At 47.0% G+C, this 22,723-nt stretch overlaps 1 protein-coding gene across 2 annotated transcripts; it reads left to right on the top strand.

Annotated features, from left to right (window-relative positions):
• The first annotated feature begins 18,241 nt into the window (after positions 1–18,241).
• LOC149870023 (uncharacterized) lies at positions 18,242–22,421 on the top strand. 2 transcript variants are annotated; one of them, XM_090034677.1, is made up of 2 exons: positions 18,242–18,378; positions 21,693–22,421. In XM_090034677.1, exon 2 carries the CDS (start codon positions 21,954–21,956, stop codon positions 22,308–22,310), a length of 357 nt encoding a protein of 118 aa, XP_089890803.1. In that variant the 5' UTR covers positions 18,242–18,378; positions 21,693–21,953; the 3' UTR covers positions 22,311–22,421. The 2 variants fall into 2 exon arrangements, with proteins under 2 accessions (XP_089890803.1, XP_089890804.1); XM_090034678.1 differs by lacking the exon at positions 18,242–18,378 and adding an exon at positions 20,337–20,427.
• The last annotated feature ends 302 nt before the right edge of the window (positions 22,422–22,723 follow it).

Below are 22,723 nucleotides of genomic sequence, written 5' to 3'. Positions count from 1 at the left end.
TCCACTGAAGGTTCCAGCAGTCGTGGCAGGTGAGATGGGGCAGAGACTACTGCTAAGATCAATCCGGAATAGACAATTCCAGGGACGAAGTGGCCAGCAGGCCCATACGCCAGAGGCCGAGCAGCGTGCAACCTCATGTTCAAGGCCTGCCGGTTGCACATCCATATCAGTACAATTCACTCACAAGTAGTTTGCAAGTTGTCCTGCTTTTATCAATCTTGTTAGCAATGCAAGAGTCATAATAATGCCTTCCAGTGCCATTAGCCAAATGATCCTTCCAAGATGAACATGGGCTGACAATGCGAGGTCACGGTTGGCAGGGCTAACTGGACCTTGTCGTGCATCCACAGGTGCATCTCAAGTAGAGCCAGGGAGGTGATCCTCCCCCTCTATGCGATGCTGGTCAGGCCGCAGCTGGAGTATTGCGTCCAGTTCTGTGCGGCCCATTTCAGGAGGGATGTGGACAACATTGAAAGGGTCCAGAGGAGGGCCACCCACATGATCCAGGGACTACAGGGCAGACCCTACAATGAAAGACTGCGGGACCTAAACCTGTTCAGCCTTCACAAGAGAAGGCTGAGGGGGGACCTGGTGACTGTCTATAAACTCATTAGGGATGACCAGAAGGGTTTAGGGGAGACACTGTTTCCCCTAGCGTCCCCTGGCATGACAAGGAACAATGGACACAAGTTATTAGAGAGTAGATTTAGATTAGACATCCGCAAGAACTACTTCACAGTTAGGGCGGCTAGGAGCTGCAACCAGCTTCCTAGGGAAGCGGTGCTGGCTCCTACCCTGGGGATCTTTAAGAAGAGGCTTGATGACTATCTGGCCGGACTCATTTGAGTCTAGTCTTTTCTCCCGCCCAGGTCGGGGGTCGGATTTGAAGATCTACAAGGTCCCTTCCGATGCGACTTCTATGATTCTATGATACGATTTGTGCAAATTGTCTGATGTGGTCACAAAATCACTTTTCCTGCTCATACTTTGTTTTGTCACCCTACTAATATTTCTTCCCCTATTCTATGTTGTCTGGTTGAATCAGATGGGTGGTCAAGAGTTGCATGAGCTCGGATGTTGCCAAAGCGGTTGGGGGAGCACCAGAATGAGCCACTCATCTCACCCTTGCCCCTGCTCTCCCCAGCACCTTAAGGTGTACCTTCCCTGCAGTGGCTCTGACAGAAGGAAGGGCAGAAAAACATCAGTGGTGCGGTGCAGGAGCAGTGGCCTAAACTTTGCTGCTGCTGCTCAAGGAGATGTCACCCCCCTCCTATTGCCATTGGAAACTGGTAGTTATTTAGCCACTTGACACACATGTTGGTGGCAAAAAAAGGATGAGATACCTCTCCAGAAGCAGTGGGCCTCCATCCACTGCAAAGTGCACTACCACTGCTGCTTTGCTATCCTTGCTGCCAGACCTGGAGCAGGAAAGGTGCAAGGTGTGGTGGGCAGCAGGACCAGCCACTGATGCCTCTGCGTTGAATGATCTGTAAAATCATTAAGGGTCTTGCATAACTTATGCCTCCAAAGAGGTCAGACACCTCTGGCACTTGATAAAAATACTCAATGATCCCACTAAGATACTGAATTTTGCTTGAGGTAAATTTCCTTATTTACACTTTTTTCTATTATGTCTTTCCTTTGTGTGTATTTGTGAAGTCCTGCTGAACAGGAGAGGCTAGCTTGGAGAACACCGTTCTTCAGGGAAAAAGGAGCAAAACAGAGAGAAATGCCCCTGAAGGTGGCACTGGCCACAGGGTGCCATGCTGACACCTGCTCAGCCTGCACTAGAAGCATGACTAGAGTTACAGGGCCATCATTTATACCCAAACCTTTCTACAGGACATCTGGTATCAGATTCCTTCATTTCACAGTCTGGTCCGCTGGCTTCTAACTGACTGCCAGGTCTTAGTCTTGCTGCCTCCGACTGCCATTCGCTATGGCTCAGTATAAAGTACAGGCATATGTTGAAACTATGTCTGGTATTCAGATCCTCAGTTCAGTGACACGGGTAGTGTAAATTCCTAGAGCATTAAAGAGGAGCTAAGGTAAAATTAGATGTCTCCCAAATGTTAAAAAAGGGGTTCTCTCAGGGAGCTTGTTCATAGCAACTATATGGCAGCACCAGTATCAGAAGACAGTACTGACGTTGTTTCTTCCATTTGTCTGCGCACTGTTCAACATCCTGTGAAGTTCAGCAGCTCGAATTCCAGTACTAGCACCCACACCTTTCAATAGGGAAGTTTAGCTAACTTAGAAAAGTACAAGAATTGATTAGACAAAGATAGGAAGGGAAAATGCTGTTTTGCCTGGGAACTATGCATTAGTTATATTTGAGGGCTGTGCAAGCTGAGAATAACTATGTAAACAGAACAGATAAATTATCCCCTATGTTATAAATGTACTCAGAAGTAGAGCTACAGCCAACCTTTGCATTAGATGTGAACAGCTGCGTATACCATAGCCTCCAAATTTCCATAGAAACTTGGATCAGCCATAGATTATACTCATTTTGTAAATTTTTTAATTATTATGCTATAATACTGTGTTGTAGTGTGGACCCCAGCAAGCCAAAAACCCCTGGAGGCCATATTTTTAAAGGGGGCTTCTTTATACAGTATTTCAGAGAAGCATAACTGCTTTGGATTAAGGCTTAGAGTTTATGATACATTTGAGATCTTCCATGCAACTGCATGCCCTGTTTTAAATAAAAAAACTCCCCCTGAGCTTGCTGTTCCAGTGGGATTTTTCTGAACTTCCCAGGCATGCATGAATTGTAAAGTCGCATGTATGTTCCTGGAGAGAGGAGAATTATTTTCAGAAACCATCTTCTTATGCACGTAGACTGACTCAGTTACCAGAATATAAAAAGAGGCGTCATGCCAGCTTTCATAAGGCTGAGAATCTATGGTGTAAAGGGAAGATACTTCAGTTAAACCAGAACTGCTGGGTGTGAACATCTCACCTACCTCATGTCACAACCTTGGCATTTTGACCACTAGATTCCATCTGGGTTGAGTAAAACTGATAGCAGGATGTGGGTTCTGTCTGCAGCTGGTCTGCTCCTCTACTTTGTCTCTCATCAGTTGTTGCAAGATCAGATACAAGAGGTGAACCAAAGTCCAGAGAGCAACCTTAGAAAAGCTGGTTGGATTGATGGCTTTTCCATGGTGGGCATTTCTGGTGGAGCATAGAAGCTTTCTTAGCAACCTTGTGTCAGCAGAAGCATATGCTGAGTTTGCCTTATCATGTACAGTCCAAGTGTATATCCGACTGGGATTCACCACCAAAGCTGTAAACTCCCTGCAGCAGAGATAGTACTTCTTGTTTATCTGTGCAGTCCTCAGCATGCTTTGATTCATGAGTGGGTTTTCTGGTTCAACTGTAATGAAAAAGTCATATTATGAAATAATAATCTATCCCCTCCAACTGTTTCACCAGTAGCAGTATCCAGCTCTTTCATTTGTCTGATATCACTCATTTAGTTTTAGCCTGTTCATTGGCATGACTGTCTTTCTAATTTCTGTCAACCATTTATGTGCAGTGCTGCCAGAATGATCACCTTAACTCTGCCCTGAGCAGCCTCTGTTTGATTTCTCTGTGTGTCTCTCAACAGTGTCTTCACGCCTGTGCATGCAAGTCCCGAGAAGGGAAGGCCTCTGACAAACTCACCACTTCGTGTGATTTGTTTTGTATGCAGATTTTAGGACTCATGATTATGTGCTACATTGATGGTACAAGTAACCACAGTCATCTACATTGTTACAGAATGGGTATTGGTGTTTAATTATTTGGGTACACCTGTGTGATTTGCAGACATATTTAAAAAAGACACAACCCTTGCCTCAAAATGTCACTCTGAAAGTGGAGGTAACAGGGAAAATGAGGAGTATGGTACCAAGACAAGGCCAGGTAGTTTATGAATAGGCCTGAGGGAATTATTTTGTGATATGCATTTTTTGTCAAATGCATTTTTGAACCAATAGAAACAATTTGTGAATCCAGGTTGAATGTACTGACTCTGATGTCAGATGGATGGACTGATATACAAAGAAATCCTTCATTGAACATTATGTTGGCGTGAAGAGGAAGTGGAAGTGCAGCACCCCTAGCCATGAGTTACCCGTGAAGAAGATTACCACGGTGTGGAGGGAACTCCCGGCACGCCTGGAGCCGGCTTTACTACCTTGTCAGGTGTGTCCGATTGGCTCTCCTGGCGCCCGGGGGCTATTTCTAGCTGGGCAGCTCCAGCAAAAGGAGGAGGAGAGTGAGGGAAGGCGGTCTGGATGGACCTGCTGAATATCCCGGTTGTGGAGAACTTCCCCAGGAACGAGGCAGCAAATTGATTGATCTGAGAGCTCGGAGGAGCTCATTACTCATAATGGGTGTTAATTGCCACCGCAAGCTCTCAATCACCATGGCAGCATGACAGTTAATTGATTTGGCTGTCAAGATTGTGCGACAGGAGCCACAAGAGCTGGTAGGCCGTAGGCAGGGCAGCGGCTAAGCCTGCCTGCTGAGTTTTTGTTCCCTTTCTTCTTTTCTTTTTTTTATTCATCATTGTTTTTTCCTGGAGCCAAATACACTGGAGATGCCCACAGCTGGGTCAGACTGGATGAACACCATCCCTCCTTGAACCCAGTAAAACATCAAAGTCATGGCAGGCGAAAGCAAGGAGGAACCCCAGTCTGGCTAAGGCACCAGAGTTTTCCTTCCAGTGAGGGCAGGCTCCTGGATGTCTTCGGGGCACAGAGGGCCACATCCTTATGTGGTGATTCCCCGACAGTTAACAACACCCAAACCAATATTCCTGAAAACAACTGCTACCAAATCCTCTCATCATACAGGTGAATACTTGGCCAAATTATTGAGTAAACAGATTGAGAGTGCAGGTCCCCCCAGGGTACAAGCCCCTGTAACTGATAATGCAAGTAACATGAAGGCTGCATGGTAAACATTAAAGGCAAAATATCCTCATTTAGTAGTATTTGGCTGTGTTCCTCATGGGTTGAATCTTCTGGCAAAGGGCACAGTAAGTGTGAATACAGTAAAGACAATATTGGCAAACAGCAAAGCGATTGTGAAGATATTCAACAGACTTTAAAGAAATTACAGAAAGAGAAGCAAGGGAAGGAAAGTGCACTTTTATTGCCAGGAGAAACTAGATGGGGCTCGGCTACAAAGTGTTTACATAGTTTACTGCCCACGAAGAACTGTTTTCAGTGTGCTTCAATAGATGACACAGTATCCCTGATTATTCCTGTGAACATTCGGAAGCAGATTCTCGACAAAGATGTGTTCTGGGTTCGAGTTCAAGGATAATTCAATTTGCTACTACCAATTTCAGTGGCTATCAAGAAACTTGATGCATCCATCAAGCCTTTGAAATATTCCAGAGCTATTCAGACAACTGAATGAAGATCTAATTGAGCTTTTGCCTTCTTCACCTCTATCCAAAAAAGAAGAAGAAGAAAGCATTTCATCAACAGCAGCTTCTTGTGAACAGGACTGGAAGGCTTTCAGATCAGTCAAGACAAAAAAGAGGAATGGACTACCAAATGAACACACCACTAAGCTTGTTTCTAGTTCTCAAAATGTCATGCTTGTGGCAAAGCGGTCAGAAGCACAATTAGTGAAGATGATGCAGTGTGATGGTAAGTTGCCCTTGCCCATAGACTCATCGGTAAAAACATCCTTTAGCAAAAGATAATGTGGCTCAAGTAGTTCTGAATCTGATTTGCCTCAATCTGATTTGGAAATGGAACAAATAAGTAGTGCCAGTGATTTACAGCTAGTGACCATGAAACTGGAGGTGCCACCATGATTTCAGTGGAAGAGAGTTAAATTCTGTTGAAGTAGATGAGTGGACAACCATGGCATATCATGCAGTTGTTTGCATGTGCTAAAATTAGCATGGCAATACTTTTCAGTGCCATCATTTTTTTTCTTTAAATTTAAACAAACAATGTAAGGGAAGTACATGCTGTTGTATATTGTCTTTACATTTTGACAAGTATTCCAATAAAAATAATTTTTTTCCACATAAAGCTTTGAAGTTGTTTGAATACAACATTTAAACCACATTAAGTGTGCTGTAGTCAGTTTTTTTCCTAATCAAATATTTCAGTTCAAATGCTTGTGGCTATTAGGACATAAAATTACCATGGGGGTACTACTTTTATGGTTTTGTTTACTAAATGTAAGTCAAATAAACATGCTAAATCAGATCATGCTCTATTTAGGGCATTTTCCAATTACAGTTTTGCCAGAAATTTCACATCTCTGCATAGGTGAGGGTGTATGAGTTCTGAATAGAGTAGAAAAAGAAAATACAGAGTGGAAGAAAATTAAATTATTCTCAGAGTTCACTCTGGAACTATTCATCCCAGGGGCTTAGAGGACACATACTATTTTTTGCAGTGCAAGCTCTTGCTTGCCTTGCCTCATTGCTATGCTATAGCTTTTCTCTGGAGGAACCTTTTCATAAGGATAAGAGTGAAGAATTAAGCAGCTCAGCAAGACTGCCAAGCCATTTAGCTGTCTCTGAGCATGAAGCCGGTATGCTTCTTGAGGGTGTTGGGCAAGTCATGAATTCTGTGGCTTTCATGTTCTTTCTAGAAAGGAAAATATTCTTGACTCTTTGCTATCCTAAATAGCAAGTTGGCAGATAGGTGCACAGGTGAATGTGCAGCTGAACTGTTGTACCAATTTTACTGGGAGTCTTACTCAAACGGAATATATTTGCACAAAATCAGCAGCCTGTGAATCAGACTCTGGCTTCTAACAATAAAGAAATCCTCCTACACCAGCCCTCCCTGGTTCTTCCCCTAGGCCAGGTACATTTTTTCTGGTACAAATAATCGGAAACCAGCCTATACCCACAACACATAGACTGCTTTAAAAATGGCAAAACCTAGTCTAAGACATGTGCCTCCTCCACCAAAGGGTGAATTTGCATTCTGCTCACTATCGACAGGGTTTGACTTACACTTTGACTCGGGGGAGGGGGGAGAGGAGTGGCTGCAAAAAAGGAGATCCCCCAGGTTATGATTTTCAAATCTTACAGAGGGGTACTCATCTCTTATGGGGGGGAGATCAGCCCTCCCCCCCAATATCTCCCTCATAATTTGAATCCAGGCTACTGGTCTAAACTATGCCACTTACAGAAAACTGCATAATTTAGATTGATTCTGCATTGGGCTTTTTGAATGTCTAGAGGTGCATAGAAGAGCTGGCCTTTCCATCCCTGAGAAATGTTTTATTTTTAGAGTACTTTTAGTCTCACTTCAGTTCTCTGTGCCTGCGGGCTCTACTTTCGTCTCTGACTCCCTATGCAAATTTCAGCCTTTCCTGTCAGTTAACGAAGGCAACTTCATCACTGTAACATTCAGTTACAAGTCAGTGTGAAGTGAAGCCTATTTCTAGTGACCAAGAGATGAGGCAGCTTTCTAATAGAGGCAAGCAGGATGAGGCTCTGTCAGTTCGAATGGCAATGTGGTTTAGTGAGTAGAGCACTGAACTAGAAGTCAGTTGACCTGGGGTCTATTCTGGGCTCCGCTATGGGTCTATGCTGTGACTCTTCATTTCCACTCCCACAATTCATTTGCCTCATTTAATTAGACTGTAAGCATTTTGAGGAAAGGACCATCCTTTACTGCAGGAGTCAGCAACATTTTTAGGCAGAGTGTCAAAAACACCCACAACCTGGACTTGTAAGATGTTAGTGTGCCAGGGCAGATGGTGGGGGAGCCACGAGGGCACAACCTGGCCCCTTCCCCACTATCCACCCCGAGGCATGCGTGCCAAGCAAAATGCCTTTGAGTGCCAGTGGCTGGATACCCCAGCTTTACTGTGTGATCGCCTGACAGTGCAACTCCAATCTTGACTGATGGCTTTACTGGAATATAAATAATACCAGCCAATTGCCTCTCAAGAATGATGGGCAGGGGGTGCAGACAGGGACAGAGGCCTGTGTCCGACTCCCCCCTACCTTTGGGGCCAGGCCTGTTCCCTCTTCCCCCGCCTCTGCCACGGGGCTGGGCCTGGCCCCCACCTTCCCTGCCACCGTTGCAGGGACAGGCCCACCCCCCCAACCTTCCCACTGCCGTTTCTGGGTTGGGCTGGGCTCAGCACGTTCCCCCCCCTTACCCTCTGTTTTGGGGTCAGGCCAGGCCCGGTGTGCCCCCCACAGCCAGCGCTGGGCCTGCCCCCCACCACCATCGCTGCCACCATTTCAGGGCCAGGCTGGGCTGAGCCCTCCCCCCACCCTCCATTTCAGGGCCAGGCCAGGCCTGGTGCACCCCCCCACCCTCCCTGCCACTGTTTTAGGGCCAGGTCCACTCCTCCCATCCCCCTCCCCACATCGGCTTGGGTTTGCTGCTCCCCCTCCTCCACCGTCCCAGCAGGCTCACTTCTCCCTCCCTTGGGCCTGCTCCTCCCCTCCCCCCACCGCCGCCGCGTTGGCCCGGGCCTGCTGCTCCCCTCTGCGTTGGAAGGGAGCAGTGCAGGAGAGACAGGGGCAGGCCCTGGCGCCCCCCTTCCATATCCGCCGCCTGCAGGGAGCTGAGGGTGGGACACGGCTAGCGCTGCTGGCCTTGCCCGCCATGTTCTGTCCATGCCATTGCCGCCACCTCCAGGGAACAGGCTGATGGCCTCACAGGGAGATGGCCTCACCCCCTGGCTCCATCCCCTGTGTCCCCACCATCCTGGTGGCACTCCGCCACGCCGCCACCTCCTGTCTGAATGCTGTGTCCGCGCTCTGATTGGTTGTTTCCGTCAGCCAATCAGAGTGCTAATAAAGTGTTATGGACAGCTAGACAGATGGACTAAGGCTTTTATAATATTAAAATTGGGGAATACACCGAAGGTTCATGATAGGGTACTCTTTTGTATCAGTTTTGCTGTCTGTACATCCCCTTCAAATACTCCCAAATATTAACACGATGCATGCCGTTTACATTTCATTTGAGCTCGGGTCTTTTACTCAGTTCATATTTAGCCAGACCTTTCTCAGAGAGTTTAACTCAGTGGAGGCCAACTATTTTGGCAAGCCACAATGTAAGACCTACCCCATCTGCAAGTGCTACGTTTTGCCCCTGCTGCTCTGCTTTCTGCTCCCTGCCCTGTGCTTTCTGTCCAATCTGCTGCTCTGCTTTCTGCTTAGTCAGATACAGAGGCTGCCCATGCTACTTGTGGCACATGTGCGGTGGGTTGGCCACCGCTGGTTTAAAAGGCTCATCAATCAGAATACGGCCCCCTTGAGAGCTCCGGCCCAATCAGGTGCCACTGGTTCCACTGCTAATTCAAAATTCCTTCACTTCAGGCTCTGTCCCCTGGTGCCAAGTGCAGAGAGATGTCACTAATTTGATTAAAATGAACCTCTCAAGAAGTGCGTATCGGAAACTTAACTAACCATGTAATCTTATTACTGTAGCTGTCCTCCTCCTATTCCTGCTGGGGCACAGTCAGCAAAAGAAAACCTAGATTTTCCTGCTTATAATGCAAGCCAAAGCTGGAAGCAAAGGACTGGATTTACAGGATGAAGAGTATAACTGGGGCAGGCTGCTGGTCAGAGGTAGTTCGTGAGGGTGTATTTAGAGTGACCATATAGTGGGGTTTAACAGAAATCAGGCTTTTCTAGTTTTTCCAGTCTGACAAAAATCAGCAAGATTCCACCTACTAATGCCTAGAACATTCCTTGGAAATTCTGCAAATTGATTGGATGTGGCTTTCAAAAGTTACCATGTTACATACAGACTAACAGAGGAACACCACTGATTTAAATGTAGTTTACAGTCACTGCAGCCATCTTCCTCCTTATTCCCCCATAGCCCAGTCTGCAGAAGAGCGTCAGGGGGATGTGTGACCACCGCAGAAGTGGTGGGAAAAGCACCGAGGAGTGCTAACGTGACATTTTCTCCAGGACCATGGGGTTGTTTTTATTTTGTTTGGGAAATATCAATTTCCTGAAGTGAAATGTTTCCTGGAAATGTGACCATTTTGATACAGATTTTCTTTAGGAAGAAATGCTGAAACAAGCCCTCTGTCCATTTCTTTTAGAAACTGTTTTGTGCTTCCATTTTTAAATACTCTCTCTCATAATACGTAACCTCTGTCACTTTCAAAATTAAATTTGATTGAAACAGGGCATTTTGATTAATCTGCTCTGACATACTTTTAAAATTAATTTAATGGGGGAAAAATCATTTTTGGTTCTATTTCAGAATAGAAAAAAAAAATCCAAACTTGCAGATTTTTTCCCAGGAAATGAGTAATATGGTTCCTGCCCAGCTCCACATTTTTTTGACAGGTGACTGTGATAGCAGGAGACTGAACTTGCTGACCCATATTTCTTCTACTCCTGTGTTTCTGAACTGGACAGAGAGGGAGAAGGAGGCAGACTGCATTATGCATTCCCTGTCAGGCATCACTCATAATGTGTAGCCTGATAAAAAGGGGTGAGAAATGAAGCTCCAACCCACTTTTGTCCCACCTGGATTGTGGGCTGCTGCATGTGCTAAATGGGCCCTTGTTAAATGTTACAGCAGCCCAGGAAGTCAGGGGTAGGCAGACGAGGTTCTTCGAGTAAATCTGGTACCTTTTGTTAGACCAACTCAAATAACTGTGAAAAAAATTTTCTTTGCAAACTTTCGGGCATGAACTGCCAGAGCCATCCCTAGGGGTGTGCGGGGCCTGGGGCATAACAGCCTGCCCTGGGCCAGAGGGTGAGGGGGTGGAGAGAAGCTGGAGCCAGCAATGCTTGGTGGCGGCGCATGGCAGCCATGGCAGGGCCTGTATGGCACTGTCCGCAGGGTCCCCCGAAGTGCAGGGCCCGGGGCGGTCACTCCGATTTGCGCCCCCCAGGGATGGCCCTGCGAACAGCCTTCATCAGGCTGAGGAAGCATCTGCAGTTGGTCTGTGCTCTTCCTGGATGGAAGGGGTAGGTTATGGCAGTCTGCCATCCAAATCCCTGCGGATTGGACTGCACGAAACGAATGCTAGGGCCTGTGAGGAAGGCAAGTCTATTTATCAGCCTTGCACTGCTCCTGAGCTGAGAGACTTTTCCCCTGCCCATAGTAGCCCTTTTACTGCCAGAGCAGAGTATAAAAGCTGGGCGGGGGCCAAAACTGGTCCCAAGATGCTTATTACATTGTGAGGCACAACACTAACAAGAACAAGCAGAAACTAGTTCCCCGAGGTGATGCAAGTCCCAAGAACTGCTGGACTACAAATGCCAAGAGGGAAAGGATTCAAAATGTTGCAGACTTTCCCTTGCTCTCCTGGCAGGCTTTGCCAAGGGGAGAATGACAGCCAGAGCCAGACCCTCTATTCCCCTGCCATGTTGCCCCCGTGGTTGGTCAGCCTCTAAAGACATACTCCTCTCTCTGCTGTAGGACCCGCTTGCCCGTTCCCGAGTCCAACCTGCAAGTGAGAAGGTAAAGCTTCTCCTGACCTGCTCTTTGGACTGCTCCTTTCCCTCAAGCTGAGCCATCCCAGCCTCCTAGCACTGAGGGAAAGGTGAGTTTTGACTCACTTTTCTCTTCCAACCTCTGTCTCAGGGCCCTAATAAGACCAAGATAAGGAGAACAAGTCTTGCTTGTTGTTAAGCATTGACTTTTTATCTCAAGGTACTTCTCCAGAACAGCTTATTATCTACCTCTTCTTTCCCAGCCCTCTTGCTCTGACTTGTTGCATTGTGTTTATAATTAGGCTGCAGACTGTAAAGCTATTTGAGGTAGAGTACATAATTCCTGCCTGTCTTGAAAAACACAATTGTACAAAAGGCATCGTGCTCATTATTTTTATTACTACTACTACTATTATTATGGCAGTGACTGTCCTAGGATCAGGGGCTTATTGTGCTCTGCTTCCAGCAGACAAATAGGAAAAATTGGCTCTTCCCCTCCACGAATTTACAATGTAGGACAAGATTCAACAAGTGAGAGTAAAAATTGGAAGGAGGAAGGCACAGATAAGTAGGAGCACACGGTTAGCTAGGCCAGAGATGTATGTTTGAAACTTCCAAGTAGTGATCAAAGAAGGGACACATTTTATAAAAAATCTCATTGAAAAATGTTGGCATTTCCTGACCAACTCTAGTTCAATCTTGTTATTCTTCTTGTTCTAGAAGTATCCTGCAGTAAGATTTTCAGAGTCTTGTTTTCAGACGTCACTAGAGAGCCGATATCTCATAGACCTCCTGTGAGGCTAAGCTTGCTAAGTACATAAGTCTTTTTAAAAAATGGATTACAGGTTCCTAATTCACTTTGACATGCTTGAATATTTTACCTTCGGTCAAAAGTTTGAACTGAGTTTTGTAGGGAGGATATGTCAAAAGTTTCCCTGTGCAAAATGAAGTTTAATTTCTACCAAAAAGGATTTTTAACATCTTGGATTTGTCCTCAGCCTTGAAGAAGGGTGAATATGCCTGAAAGATAATTTTTTTTGTGATTTCTTACTTGGTCTAATAAAAGGTATCGTCTCTGAACCAAGAGTTTTAGAGTTTTGCATTTCTTTTTGTCTCAGACCAAAATGGATACCAAATAACCACAAAATAATAGTGCCTCTTCTAAAATGTTCCACAATTTTTGGGATATGGAAGGAGGAAGGGATTAAACTAATGCCCACTGATTGTGGATTTCAATTGGAAATAAAACGACAGGTACATAAAACCCACATGTAACCAAAGCCTTTAAATAAGTGTCACAGGCTGGGTCAAATGTTTGGGTATTGTCTGAAGGACTATTATTTCTTTTATCTGTTGTATTACTTGTTTTTATTGTAAGCTGCTATGAGCCTTTTTTTTTGGCAAGGAAATGGCATAAAAATAAGTGCTTGACAGAGGGAATAACCTTACTTTTTCAATCCAAATCTGTGGGCACAGATCATCTACAAAGCTTTCCATGTGCGGTTAGGGGTGTGATTTACTGGGGATATTTTATGTTAGCAAAAGCCATAATGTAAACACAATTTTTACTGGATTCATAGATTCATAAATGTGAGGGTTGGAAGGGACCTCAGTAGGTCATCGAGTCTGACCCCCTGCCCTGGGCAGGAAAGAGTGCCGGAGTCACATGACCCCAGCCAGGTGCTTGTTGAGTCTCCTCTTGAAGACCCCAAGGGTAGAGGAGAGCACCGCCTCCCTTGGGAGCCCATTCCAGAGTCTGGCAACCCTCACCGTGAAGAAGTTCTTTCTAGCGTCCAACCTAAACCCGCTCTCCGTCAGCTTGTGGCCATTGTTGCTAGTTACTCCAGGGGGTGACCTAGTAAATAGAGCGTCTCCTATTCCCTGCTGCCCTCCCCTGATGAATTTATGGGCAGCCACAAGATCACATCTCAGCCTTCTCTTGCAAAGGCTGAAGAGATCTAGGTCCCTCGGTCTCTCCTCATAGGGCCTTGCCTGTGGGCCTCTGACCCTATGAGTGGCCTCCTCTGAACCCTCTCAAGATTATCCACATCCCTCTTGAAGTGCAGCGCCCAAAACTGGACACAGTACTCCAGCCGCGGCCTGACCAGTGCCGCATAGAGGGGGAGGATCACCTCCCTGGACCTGTTTGTCATGCATCTGCTAATGCATGAAAAAGCGCGGTTACCCTTGTTGGTTACTTCGTCACACTGACGACTCATGTTCATCTTAGAGTCAACTATGACTCCAAGATCTCTTTCCACTCTTCTGCTGCTGAGAAGGTCACCCCCAGCCTCTAAGTGTGTTGGTGGCTCTTTTTGCCCAGGTGCAGCACTTTGCACTTGTCTTTGTTTCATTCTGCCCATTTTTCCAACCTGTCCACATCTGCCTGGATCTGTTCCTTACTCTCTGGTGTGCTAACTTTGCCCCATAATTTGGTATCATCTGTGAATTTGGACAAAGTGCTCTCCATACCCTCGTCCAAGTCACTGATGAAGACATTGAATAGCACCAGTCCAAGAACCGAGCCTTGCAGGACTCCACTGCCCACATCTTTCCATATCAATATCGACCCATCCACCACCACTCTCTAGGTGCGACCCCTAAGCCAATTTGACCTGACCGTGTCATCATCTACATCACTGCCCGTCAGTTTACTTATGAGGACAGAATGAGATACCATATTGAAGACCTTCTTAAAGTCTAGGTAGATGACATCTACCTCAACTCCTGCGTCTAAGCATTTTGTGACCTGGTCATAAAAAGAAACAAGGCAGGATCTACCTGCAGTGCATCTGTGCTGATTTCCTTTCAGCATTATTTCCCCCGCTGGGCTCCCACAAATGTGATCCTTAACAATTTTTTCCAGAGTTTCGCAAAGATAGAGGTGAGACTAACCGGCCTAGAGTTTCCCAGGTCCTCCCTCCTCCCCTTCTTGAAAATAGGGACCACATTGGCCCTTTTCCAGTCCTCTGGGACCTGACCAGAACACCTTGAGTGCTTGAACAGCCGTGCCAGTGGCTCTGCTATGACACTGGCCAATTCCTTCAGCGCCCTTGGATGAAGTTCATCTGGGCCCGCTGATTTGAACACATCCAGCCCTCCAAGTGCCCCTTCACTAAGTCTGTGCTAACACCTGATGAACTGGAGTCCCTCCTGTGTCTATCTACAGTCCAGCTGGGAGATTTGTCTTGGTCTGTGTCTAGGAATACAGATGCAAGGAACTCACTGAAGAGCTCGGCTCTGTCCCCCCTCTCAGTCACCAACTGCTTTAGTTTGTCCTGTAAGGGTCCTATGCTAGCCTGCGCTTTCCTTTTGCTCCCTGTATACCCGAAGAAGGACTTTTTGTTGTCCTTAATTTTTGTTGCCAGCCTAAGTTCTAATGCTGCTTTGGCCTTTCTAGCTGACTCCCTGTAAGTGCGAGCCTCCTTGGTAGCTACCCCCTGTTTCCACAGCCTATATACCTCTTTCTTTGCCCTTAGGCTTTCCTGGACTTCCCAGTTCAGCCAAGAGGGCTTCTTGGCCCCTTTGCCCCATTTTATCTACTTTTATGCTTTCCAAACAAGCATGGGATTGTCTCCTTCTGTGCCTGTAGGATCACTCCCTTGAGGAACAACAACCCTTCCTGGATCCCCATTTTGCCAATGCTCTTGAGCTTTAACGCCTCACTAACTAATCTCCTGAGCACACTGAAGTTAGTCTTTCTGAAGTCTGGCACTTCAGCCCTGCTGGTTAGTTTACCCACCCTTCGCCGGCTAGTGAAGTCAATCAATCAATGGTCACTATTCCCTAGGTTACCTTGATTAAAATGCTATTGCTAATTCCAAGCATAATTTATGCTTTCCAAACAGGCATAAATTGGGCCATTGTTAGCACTTGTATTCCAATAAAAGCTATGTGAGCTTTGCTAGGATACCAGTATGAACAAAACTTTTAATTGTAGTCTAGGTCTGAGCTCTGTGTGCATAGAATTAAAGACATGCAGGGATGCAATGAGCTTCAAGAGGTCATCTCGTCCAAACCTCTGCTCATGGCAGAATCACGTGTGTGTTCATACGTTTATCAGTTACAAATAAAATAGATGGCTATTTCTTTATGGTCCACCAAACGTAAAGCAATATATATATTAGTAAAGCAGTCAGCACTAAAACCAGATATTCCACCCACATATTATTTGTATTCTTACCTCACTAAAAATTCTTATTATTTTCAAGGAAAGACTAATGCAGGACTCTGCACACTTTTTAGATGGTTTTGAATGTTCAGTTGTTAAATTGCCCACTAGAGGGAGTCTGGAAGTCTACTGAAACGACAAAGGGAAGATCCTTAAATGATTTCCCTTTGAGTGCAAAATGATGTGCATTACCCCTTTCATCAGTCCTCCCAAGCCAGATTTTCATGTGCTCAGCACCCACATCTGTGGCCAATTTCCCAAGAGTTCAACTCCCATTTGACACCTAAATACTCACCAGACTTTCCAAAGAGTGAAGCACACAATAAACTGCGCTGTGTTGAAAATATGCCCATTTAATTTGGTGCCTCAATAGGTCCTGGACACTTCTAAAAGGCTGATCACAATTATGAGTGCTGAAGAATTAAAAAAAAGATAGCTCAAAAATGCTTCAGTGTAAATCAAACTTAACACCTGGATTGACAAAGCAGAAACATGAGAAAAAGAATAGGACCTCTCTTCTTAGTTGATGGGTTGTTGTCTTAAAGGAATCTCACTCTGAGCTTTTTGATTATGCACAAATGTGGACACAAGTAAGTCCCGGCGATGAGATTTACTTGCCAAATATTAAATAAGTGGATTCCATACCTGCTAATATGCTCATCTGAGCATGAGGATGTTTGCGCATGTAAATCAGTATACGTGGAAAAGGTTTGGAGAACTGGAGCCAAGTGAGGTGGCTTCTCCAGCCCTTAGGAAGCAGATCTCCTTTTCCTCACATTTCAGCTTTGTTTCCCCATAGCTGACACTCTGACTGGCTCCAGAGGGCTTGTCTGCAAGCGTTTGTACACAGTAAGCAGCGTGCGGAGGATGACAGGGACCAGGAGGAAGGCACTGTAAAAACCTGGCTGTGAGAAGTTGTTCGATGATCTTTGAATGCTTGTGGATTTCTGTGCGTCAGTCCACGTGCGCAGTGAAACGAGAAAACACCCGTGTCAGTGAAGTATTTGGCTATTTGTGGGTTCTTGAAGCTGTTTACTAATACCATAAATTGTTTCAAAGAAGAGATTGTCTGCTCTCCTTTGAAAGATGTGCTCCCACAGGCTTTCTAGTACAGTTCGTGTAGGCACTAAAAATACTGCACCGGGGTTTGATTATGACTGCTGTGTTGCAGTTTTTACAGTTGAGTGGGTGACACCTCATTTCACCTAAATGTGTGTAATAATATTGTTAATTACCCCCACATTTCATACAGAATAATGATTTTGTAGTAAGATCAGAGACATACCTACTTTTCCTCCCTTGTATTTGAAAGGTGCACATGGGATATACCTAATTAGAAATGTATTCTCTTTGGAAGAGAAATCTGTGTCTGTTATGGGTTGAAATGCGAACTAATTACCATCACATGGAAGCTCATGCACTGTGTCTGGTTCTTAATATTTGACATTAAAGGTGTCTGTTTGCATGTTGATACACGGTGAATTAAACTTTGGGGAATATGACTCCAATCCCAGTTATAATCACAGAAGGAGGCCTCTGTGAAATGAGCTGATGCATTCAGACCTTCTGCTGCTTTATTTTGTGTTTGGATTTACTGCTTGGGAAGGGTGCCAGACTGAAATCTCCTTATCTACAGTACAGATAACGCAGGCAGCAACAATGGAAGCTTCTCTCCGTTGTGCTGTAGCACAAGCCTAGAGGGAACTCCTTAAGCCTGAGAATTATGTTTGTCTCCACAACCCATTGATGCCAGACAGCAAACACAAAGCTGACAATTAAATACTTTAGGCAAGACTTTTTCTTAGCTTTGCATAGATGCCTGAAGGGGGGGAAAGCCTCTTGAGCATTCAGGCGGTGACTGGGTGCAAGGGTTTCACACCCTGCCATAAACCCAAGGACTTTGTAGGACAAGATCTTGTTGCATGCACCAGGTACAAGTGTTCCCGAGCTCAGAGGACAGCAGATGCCCGTCTCAAAGATGACAGGGTGGATGTACCTCTTGAGTCTTTCGCTGATACAGTATTCCTGCCTAACAACCCCACAAAGCAGCGCAATGCCTCAAAAGCCAAACATCTCTTGTTGGCATTTTTAAGCATAATGAACTTGTCTGTGTATAACTATAACCAGATTGGATAAAGGACCTTTCAAAATCAGCGACTTCTATGTACTGCACCCTTGGCACTGTTATAATCACCCAGGGGCTATTGGAGGTTGGGAGGGTTCCTGGAAAGTAAATCAGGATGCTATTTTTTTCACCTATCTGTTTAAGTGGCTCAGGCCAGAAGCCAGGGGGCACTAGAGCATGGCTTTCTGGCTGTGTGTTCACTTCCTCTTCCTGCTGCCCCCAAGGTCTCTGGATTTGCAGGCTTATAGCAGCAGGACTCTGCAGGGTTGCTCATCACTTCTTCTTACGAAGTCCAGGTGCATCTGGGATTTGTTGCAGGCAGAAGTAAGTTTGAGCGGGGGAAGGGGTGTTTAACCCCGCCTCCCCGGCCCCAGCCTCCAGCGGGGGCAGCCTCCTCTTGCAGACTGGGCTGCATCCCCAGTAGACTCAGCTTGTGTGCTCTTGTGTCTAAAAAACAACAGCAAATACAACTAAAAGATGAACTGACTAGAGGGAGGCACATTTGACTTCTGCTCCTTTTGATTTCATCAGAAAAGATTTTAGAAAGGGCTATTTCCTTCAGAGTTTTTTTTTTTAACCTTAGAAATATCAGGAATGTCAAGTCCTATCTCCTCTGTTTTTGCTGGACAACCTGTTGGACAGAAGAGCTTTGTCAGGCATCCACTGAAAGGGCAGGTATGTTTCATATTTCATGAAAGGCTTTTTAAAATCAACATATAGGTTTAAAAACATGCTACTTAAAAGGTTTTAATTGAAGTTTGTTTGAACAACTGCCATAAATAAAATTTAACAATTTTCAAAATATGTCAGCTGGTCATTATCAGCTCCAAGGTCTCTACCAGAGCTGTTCCTGATTGGCAGGGGCCTGGGTTTTCCATTTCCCATGGAAAAACAGAGAAAACCATGGATTTTACCTTTTATTGGAGGCAAATGTGGATTTCTCATTTTACTGGCAAAATCTATGGGTTTCTCAGTTTGCAATGAGCCAACTGCAGGATGGCAGGACAGCCTAGATCTGTTTGCAGATATCTATCATAGACTCATATGATATGAGTCGTATTTATTTTGTGTGCTGACCATTAGAGGGGGAAAAGACTGCATTCAAAGTGTAGATCACACTTCTGCAGGGCTTCAGAGAAAGTCCCAAATTAGCCTGGTCTTTTCTGCTGAGCGAGAGAGAAAATTCTTTGCAGCGGCTGACTTTTGTTTTCACTCGAGTGTTTGAAGCGGTTCCTGTAGCATACTTTTCAGAAGGGCCTAGGGGTTGATAGTGTAATAAATGACAACATGAGCAAGAGGAGACTGACAGGATAAAAACATTTTACTTAGCTAAGTCTCATGAGTCATTATCCTGGCACCAAAGTTGCTGTTGAGGTCTTGTTATTTTGGTGATTCCTCTCTCTTGCAGCCCAGTGGGACTGCATTTCATTTTACACTGAGAAAAAGTCAAACAATGAGGCCCTCTGTTTTGTAAATCAGTAACACAAGCATAGATATTTGCAAAGATCAGTGTGCTCACGCATGTACACCCCAGGTTTTGCTAGCACCTAAAACTGTCTCAGGTTACAATGCTTCATGTGAGGGGATGTAACAAGACATAATCCTAAATGAAATAGCATGAGGAAATGATCTTCCCCCTCCCCCCCCAGTCTTGAAAAAGTTGGAGAACTAGATATCTAATGACAACCCACAGGCAGTATGAGATGACAGATACATGTTTAAATAATGTCTTTATTCCAATTCAGCTGAAGAAATAATTATTAAACTTGGGTCAGGCTCATTAACTAAAACCTCTCAAACTCTACAGCTGTGTTAGAATGAAGACACTGCATTTCTCGTTTATACAGAGTATTAAAATACTCTTATTCTTACAGGAGGAGAGAGCAATTTAGAGGATGACCTTAAAATTCCCCCAGATTTGAAGAATTTTGCTAGATTCAGGGAGAATCCTTGGTGTTAAAAAGGGGAACTCTATTACAACAGGAGCATTTAATCCAACTAATATCTTTCTTCAGAATACACCTAGAGTAGCTGGATGTGTGATGATACAGGGTGGAAGAATGGGCCTAGCGATAAGGCACAAGCCTAGAATTTGAATCCTGGTTCCAGTTCCCTGCTGTAGTATCTGCTTCTTGTCTCACCTTCCATAGGGCCCTTTGTGCCTCTGTGCCTCAGTTTCCCCATCTGTAAAATGGGGATAGAAGCACCTTGCAGGAAGATTGGAGTTGCTCCAATTGCATGGTAGTGATAGCTATCCAGATTCTTTGGAAGTCTGATGTAAGCCATAATTATCAACATACAGTCCCTGTATGTTGCGTTCTCAAATTCATTTGTTGGAAAGGTCCGAGTTCCATTTTAAATCATGGCCCACATAAAGTAATGAATGTTTAAGTTGTTACTTTTGTTGCATTCTGCAAAATGTAGTGATGGAATGTGTCCACTCTAGGGACTAGAGCAGGGGTGTGCAAAAAACGGCCCACAAGCCAGATCCAGCCCATGAAGCCATTCTATCCGGCCTGTGGGGCCCCTCAAAAAATGTAGAAAATTAATATTTCTCTGCCCTTGGTTCCTGTCAAAAATGACAGGAACCAAGGGCAGTAGGACCCAGGGGAAGCCTGGTGGGCTCCAACAATGGCGGGCCGCCTAGCCCCGGCCTCCAGCTGGAAGCCCCAGCCGCAGTTTCTGGGCTGGGAGCACATGGCTGCCCCGGCAAGGGAAGCTCAGGTAAGTGGGAGGGGGGGGACCCCGGGCAAGGAAGGAGCATGGGACGAGGGAAGCAGCCCCTCCCAGCCCACACCCAGTGCCCTGCGCTGCAGCTGCTTGCAGCTTGCATGAAGCTGCCTGTGCCTGATCTTGACAGCCCCATGTGGGCTGTGAGCACCTGCAGTGTGGGCCACTGGGTGTGGGGTGGGGGAGGGACTGCTTCATCCCCACACTCAGCTTTTCCCTGGGCTCCTTCCCTTCATGGAGAAAAGTGGCTCCTCATCCACCCCATGGCCGGCACTCCCTGCTGCAGGAACTCACAGCCCGGGCGGAGCTGTCCGGAGTAGGCACAGGCAACCCCAGGCCAGCTGCAAGTGGCTGTAGCACAGGGCGCTGGGCATGGGGCAGGGAGGGGCTGCTTCCCTCCCCCCCGTGCTCAGCACCACCTTGTAACCTGGCCCCACTGCCAGGCTGGCAGTGGGGCCAGGTTACAAGCTGGTGCTGAGCATGGGGAAAAGTGGCCCTTCACCTACCCCATGGCTAGTGCCCTGCACTGCACCCACTTGCAGCCTGCATGAGGCTGCCTGTTCCTATTCCTGTTCCAGACAGGCCCATGTGGTCCGTGAGTGCCTGCAGCAAGGAGTGCCGGCCATGGGGCAGGCGAGGGGCCACTTTTCCCCACACTCAGCACCAGCTTCTTCCCTGGTGGCAAGCAGGGGGTCAGGGTGGAGCGCTGCCCCCTGCCTGTACTGCTGAGCTGGGGGGCACTGGGTGTGAACAGGCGGGGAGCCAGCATGGGGCCCACACCAGTGTCCTGGGGCCAGTGCCAGCAGGGCCCAGAGCAGGGTGGCAGGAGTGCGGGGTCCCAGCTGGCAGGGGCTCTATGGAGCCAGGCCAGCTCCCCGCTCCCTGCTGGTGCAGCCCAGCCCAGCTCCACAGACCCCTGCCAGCCTGTGCCCTGCTCTGGGACCCATCAGTGATGGCCCTGGGACATTGGTCCCAAGATGGTGACCAAGGGGCAGGGCACCTTTCAAGGGGTGGGGCTACCCATGCAGCCCTCAACAACCTGCCAAAACTGGGTAGGTGGCCCTCTGCCCGAAATAATTGCCCACACCTGGACTATAACTTGATTAAGGCAATCTAGCACGCTAGATTCAGTGTGAACAGGAACTTCAGTTGTCTCGTCCTCCACTGAGAATGGTGGAGGGTAAGCAGAGAATGGGGCTCTGCTTCTTTCCCAGAGATGCAAAGATAGCTGCATATGGTTGTCTCCTCTCCCCACATAGGAGCCACTGTAGGATCCCTTCTCCTCTGAGGGCAGGCAAGTAGCTGCAAGAGGAGGCTGTCACACTTACAGCTCAAATGAGAGGGAATGCAAGCCGCACACCAGAGCCTGGCAGCTGCGCCACAACGCTGTCCAGGACCGCCTGGTGCGGGCCATCCCGGCTGGGGCGGGGGAGATCTCCGTGAACCTCACCGTCCCGGGCTGCGAGAGCCAGCTGTGCCCCGACATCGTCGTCACGGACCACGAGGCAAAGAAGATTGTGATGGTGGACGTTACCATCCCCTTCGAGAACCGGCACCAAGCCTTCACCGAGGCCCGGGCTCACAAGCGGGAGAAGTACGCCCCGCTGGCCGACACCCTGAGGGGCCGCAGCTACGACGTGACGGTGGACGCACTCATCGTGGGGACGCTCGGAGCCTGGGACCCCAGCAACGAGAGCGTCCTCCGTGCCTGCCGCGTTTCCTGCCGCTACGCCAAGCTGATGCGCTGCCTCATGGTGTCCGACACCATCCGCTGGTCCCGCGACATCTACGTGGAGCACATCACGGGCCACCGCCAGTACATCGACCCCTCCAGACCAGCCGCTGCCGGACTGGACCCAGAGAACGCCGCCGCCTGAACCGCCCCCCCCCCGCTTCGCTTCGCGTCGAGAGGACTTCGCCGCCACGGACGACCCCACCCCACCTGAAGAGGACCCCCGCGATCAGACTTTATGGACTGAGATGCTCTCTCCGAGCCACTTCCTCCAACATCGTGGATCACTGTAACGGGTATGTGTGTATCTATCTCCTTTCCCTCTCAGCGTCGCGACCCCCCCCTTCCCCCTTCCACATCCCCCCACCCCCGGGCTTAGTATGATATGTAACCTAGTCGCATTCCCCTCCTCTCTCCCATCCCTTGATGGTTAGTCCCTCGCTTGGGCACTTTATATTTCCATCTCAACTTTGTCATCTTTTTCCTGGATTCCCCATCCAAAACATCTCCTAATAAAAGTCAATCTGTTCTTCCAAGCACTGACCACAAAATAAAGTC

This window comes from Crocodylus siamensis, chromosome 2 (assembly GCF_052110815.1).
Source record: "Crocodylus siamensis isolate JL-2025a chromosome 2, ASM5211081v1, whole genome shotgun sequence".
Classification (NCBI taxonomy): domain Eukaryota; kingdom Metazoa; phylum Chordata; order Crocodylia; family Crocodylidae; genus Crocodylus; species Crocodylus siamensis.
The sequence above is the reverse complement of the archived record's forward strand: the minus strand, read 5'-3'. Positions and strand labels throughout refer to the sequence as shown.